General features: G+C 57.1%; 1 protein-coding gene across 2 annotated transcripts; it reads left to right on the top strand.

Moving 5' to 3' along the window:
- Window positions 1-43: 43 nt before the first annotated feature.
- On the top strand, window positions 44-3185 carry BMP4 (bone morphogenetic protein 4). Of its 2 annotated transcripts, none has more exons than XM_027662614.1 (3): window positions 44-158; window positions 762-1138; window positions 2153-3185. In XM_027662614.1, the coding sequence occupies exons 2-3, from the start codon at window positions 769-771 to the stop codon at window positions 2992-2994; spliced, it is 1212 nt and encodes a 403-aa protein (XP_027518415.1). In that variant the 5' UTR covers window positions 44-158; window positions 762-768; the 3' UTR covers window positions 2995-3185. The 2 variants fall into 2 exon arrangements, with proteins under 2 accessions (XP_027518415.1, XP_027518414.1); XM_027662613.1 differs by having other exon boundaries at window positions 54-154.
- The last annotated feature ends 465 nt before the right edge of the window (window positions 3186-3650 follow it).

Genomic DNA, 3650 nt, shown 5'->3' on the forward strand with positions numbered 1-3650 from the left:
CGGCAGAAAACCGGGGCCGGCGGCGGCGGCGGCCGCACTGCGCCGGGCGGCGATCGCGGGAGGCGCTCGGCAGCCGCTGCCCCGGGGCTTTCGGCGCGCTGGGTCCGGGCTGGCTCTCCAGAATCATGGACTGTGCTGATATGCCTTGCTTGCTGTCAGTGAGTACAGCCCTCTTCTTCCTCCGCCTCGCTTTTGGTTTTCAGCGCGGGGCTTTTATTTTACTTTTTTTTTAATTATTATTATTATTATTATTTTAAAAACTTTTATGTTCTTATCCCGGTTTCCCCCTTCCCGGGATCCGGCGGCGGGATTCGAACCTGGGGTCCCACATCGCGCCGAGCCGCGCTCCCCTTCGCTTCCCCGTCGGGAGCCGCCGCCGCTTCTCCCGGTCCCGTCCCGTCCCGGCGGGGCTGCGGGGCCGGGATGCGCCGGGGACCCACCTGGGACCCGCCTGCCCGAGGGGACTGCGGGGCCGGGATGCGCCAGAGACCCGCTTCCCGAGGGGCTGCGGGACAGCGGGACCGGGATGCGCCGGGGACCCGCTTCCCGAGGGGGCTGCGGGCAGTCCGGGTCCGGGGGCTGGTCACTGCCCCGGCAGCCGCTCGAACGGGGGCAGCTCCCCTTGTCCTTTTGCCACTTATTATGATTGTTATTACTACTACTTATTATTACTTTTTAAAAGTTTATTCGGAAGAGAGGGGGGCTTTTGCTTCTCATCCTGACTTTTCTTCTTGTTTGTTGTCGCGTTTTTTGCACCCCAGAGACACCATGATTCCTGGTAACCGAATGCTGATGGTCATCCTACTATGCCAAGTCCTTCTAGGAGGTACTAACCATGCTAGCCTGATCCCCGAGACCGGCAGGAAGAAAGTGGCAGAGCTTCAGGGACAAGCCGGATCCGGACGCCGCTCTGCCCAAAGCCATGAACTCTTGCGGGGTTTCGAAACAACTCTGCTGCAGATGTTTGGGCTGCGAAGGCGGCCTCAGCCCAGCAAGTCAGCCGTCATTCCTAGTTACATGCTGGATCTCTATCGACTCCAGTCTGGAGAAGAGGAGGAAAGCCTCCAGGAAATTAGCCTGCAGTACCCTGAGCGATCGACCAGCCGGGCAAACACCGTGAGGAGTTTCCACCATGAAGGTCAGTGATGGGAGGCGGTAAATTCCCAGCCCCGGTAGCGATCGGGATTTCCTTGCGTTTGGAAGCTCACAAATGCCTTTAGAAGCAGGACGTGCCCGGCCCTAAATTTATGGGAGGAAAACCACCCCCCAGCCTGCCGTGTGTGGGTGACAGGCGTGCTGCGCTGTATTTTTTCCAGCATCCTGTGCTTAACCCGAGCTTGACCATATTTTGAAGTGCTTTTGCTTCTGTTGACAACAGCGAGTTTCCTTCGGTGCCTCTGCCTCGGGGTCACTCCCTGGGCTCGCGTGGATTTAATGGCTCTGGATCGGATGCGGGAGTAAAGCGAGGGCGGGATCTCGCCCCTGGAGTGTTTCTTTTGAACTATCAAAGCGATTGCTGCCTGCTTTTACTCTTTAAAAAAAGAAAAAAAAAGGGAAAAAAAAAAAAAGGAAAAGAAAAAATCCCCCCAAACCCCGACTCGAATTTAATACTTACAGCTGTGTGTTTATATGGTTTATTCAATAGACCCTTGTAATCTGATCCAAATGTTTCCTAGCGGATGTTTCTTTTCCAAAGTAAATCTGAATTATTAATCCAGCCGCATCATTACTGCGTTGGAATTTGCTTCTCTTTCTCCCCCTGCCCCCTGTAACAAGGCACCTCTGTGCTCCGCGGCGCCGCATCTCGCCGGGGGGATGATTTTGGAGCGACTGGGAGGGGGAAAAGCAAAAGGGGAAGAGCGAAAGGGGGGGAAAAAAACCCAAACCTCTCTAAAAGGGGAAGCGAGATGGGAAGGGGTGTCCCGGTCAGGGCGGAGGCGAGCGAGCGGTGCCGGGGCAGGAGCTGCTCCGGGTGCGGCCGGGAGGGATGCTCGGGGGAGCGGAGCGGAGCCGGTGGCCGCCGGGCAGGTGAAGCGCGGGGGGTGTGTGTGCGCTGTGGCCGCGCCGGGGGCCGCGGCTGGGTGCCCCAAGGCTGACGTGCTCTTGTTTGCTTGTCTTACCATTTCCCTCCCCCGTCCCTGCTCCCCTCCAGAGCACCTGGAGACCGTGCCGGGTCCCAGCGAGGCGCCTCGGATCCGCTTCGTCTTCAACCTCAGCAGCGTGCCGGAAAACGAGGTGATCTCCTCGGCGGAGCTGCGGCTGTACCGGGAGCAGGTGGAGGAGCCGAGCGCGGCGTGGGAGGGGGGCTTCCACCGGATAAACATTTACGAAGTGATGAAGCCGCTGTCGGAGCGCGCTCAGGCCATTACGCGCCTGCTGGACACGCGTCTGGTGCACCACAACGTGACGCGCTGGGAGACCTTTGATGTGAGCCCGGCTGTGATCCGGTGGACCAAGGACAAGCAGCCGAACCACGGGCTGGTGATCGAGGTGACCCACCTCCACCACGCACAGACTCATCAGGGCAAACACGTCAGGATTAGCCGATCTTTACCTCAAGGGCGCGGGGACTGGGCTCAGCTCAGGCCGCTCCTGGTCACTTTTGGGCACGACGGGCGAGGCCACGCGCTGACCCGCAGAGCCCGGCGGAGCCCCAAGCACCAGCGTTCCCGCAAGAACAAAAAAAACTGCCGCCGCCATGCCCTCTATGTGGATTTCAGCGACGTGGGCTGGAACGACTGGATCGTGGCGCCCCCGGGGTACCAGGCGTTTTACTGCCACGGGGACTGCCCCTTCCCTCTGGCCGACCACCTCAACTCCACGAACCACGCCATCGTGCAGACGCTGGTGAACTCCGTGAACTCCAGCATTCCCAAGGCCTGCTGCGTGCCCACGGAGCTGAGCGCCATCTCCATGCTCTACCTGGATGAGTATGACAAGGTGGTCCTGAAAAACTACCAGGAGATGGTGGTGGAGGGGTGCGGGTGCCGCTGACCCCCTTCCCCGCCGCCCTCTCCTCCCCTTCTCTCTCCCTCCCGTCCCACCCCAGAACTGCTTGCTATAGCTGGACTCTTCTCTAAACTAAACGTTCACCTTGACCTTATTTATGACTTTATGTGCAAATGTTTTTGACAATAATGATCATATATTTTGACAAAATATATTTATAACTACATATTAAAAGAAAAAAATAAAATGAGTCATTATTTTAAAGGTAAACGCATCTTGTGTCTCGCCTCTCAGGGTGCTGCTGAGGCTGTGCTGGCTGGGAGTGCAGCCGGGAATTTATCTTCTCTCCTTGTCTTTTCCACCCTCCGACCCCTTTTTCCCCCTCCCCTACTCCTTTTCTACTTAAAGGCTTTGCAAATTTTAGTCTTTCTATTTCTCGCCGAGGTTCAGCGGATCCCCCGGTGCCGGGGCTGTGCCACGTGGTAGATGAGGGTCCCTGGAGATTAAGAGCCGCTGGGAATAGAGCCGACCTTGCTAACCTGGCCCGAGCCTTTGCAAAGCAACCCACCAAAAATGCATTTGAAAAGAAGGTGAAGATTTACCTGAGGGCTTTATGCTAAACCCAGTGGGTTTTATACCCTTTCTCCGACTTCAGGATTCCCCAGGTTTTAAAACTATTAACATTTCTCCCCCCACCTCCT

The sequence above is a fragment of the Corapipo altera genome, unplaced genomic scaffold (assembly GCF_003945725.1).
Source record: "Corapipo altera isolate COAL_440 unplaced genomic scaffold, ASM394572v1 169, whole genome shotgun sequence".
Classification (NCBI taxonomy): domain Eukaryota; kingdom Metazoa; phylum Chordata; class Aves; order Passeriformes; family Pipridae; genus Corapipo; species Corapipo altera.

Excerpts from the sequence above, each read along its gene's own strand:
- BMP4 (XM_027662613.1), top strand. The coding sequence starts at position 126 with ATGGACTGTGCTGATATGCCTTGCTTGCT. Across the intron at positions 155-761 it reads GCTGATATGCCTTGCTTGCT|AGACACCATGATTCCTGGTA; the intron begins GTCAGTGAGTAC and ends TTTGCACCCCAG. Across the intron at positions 1,139-2,152 it reads GAGGAGTTTCCACCATGAAG|AGCACCTGGAGACCGTGCCG; the intron begins GTCAGTGATGGG and ends GCTCCCCTCCAG.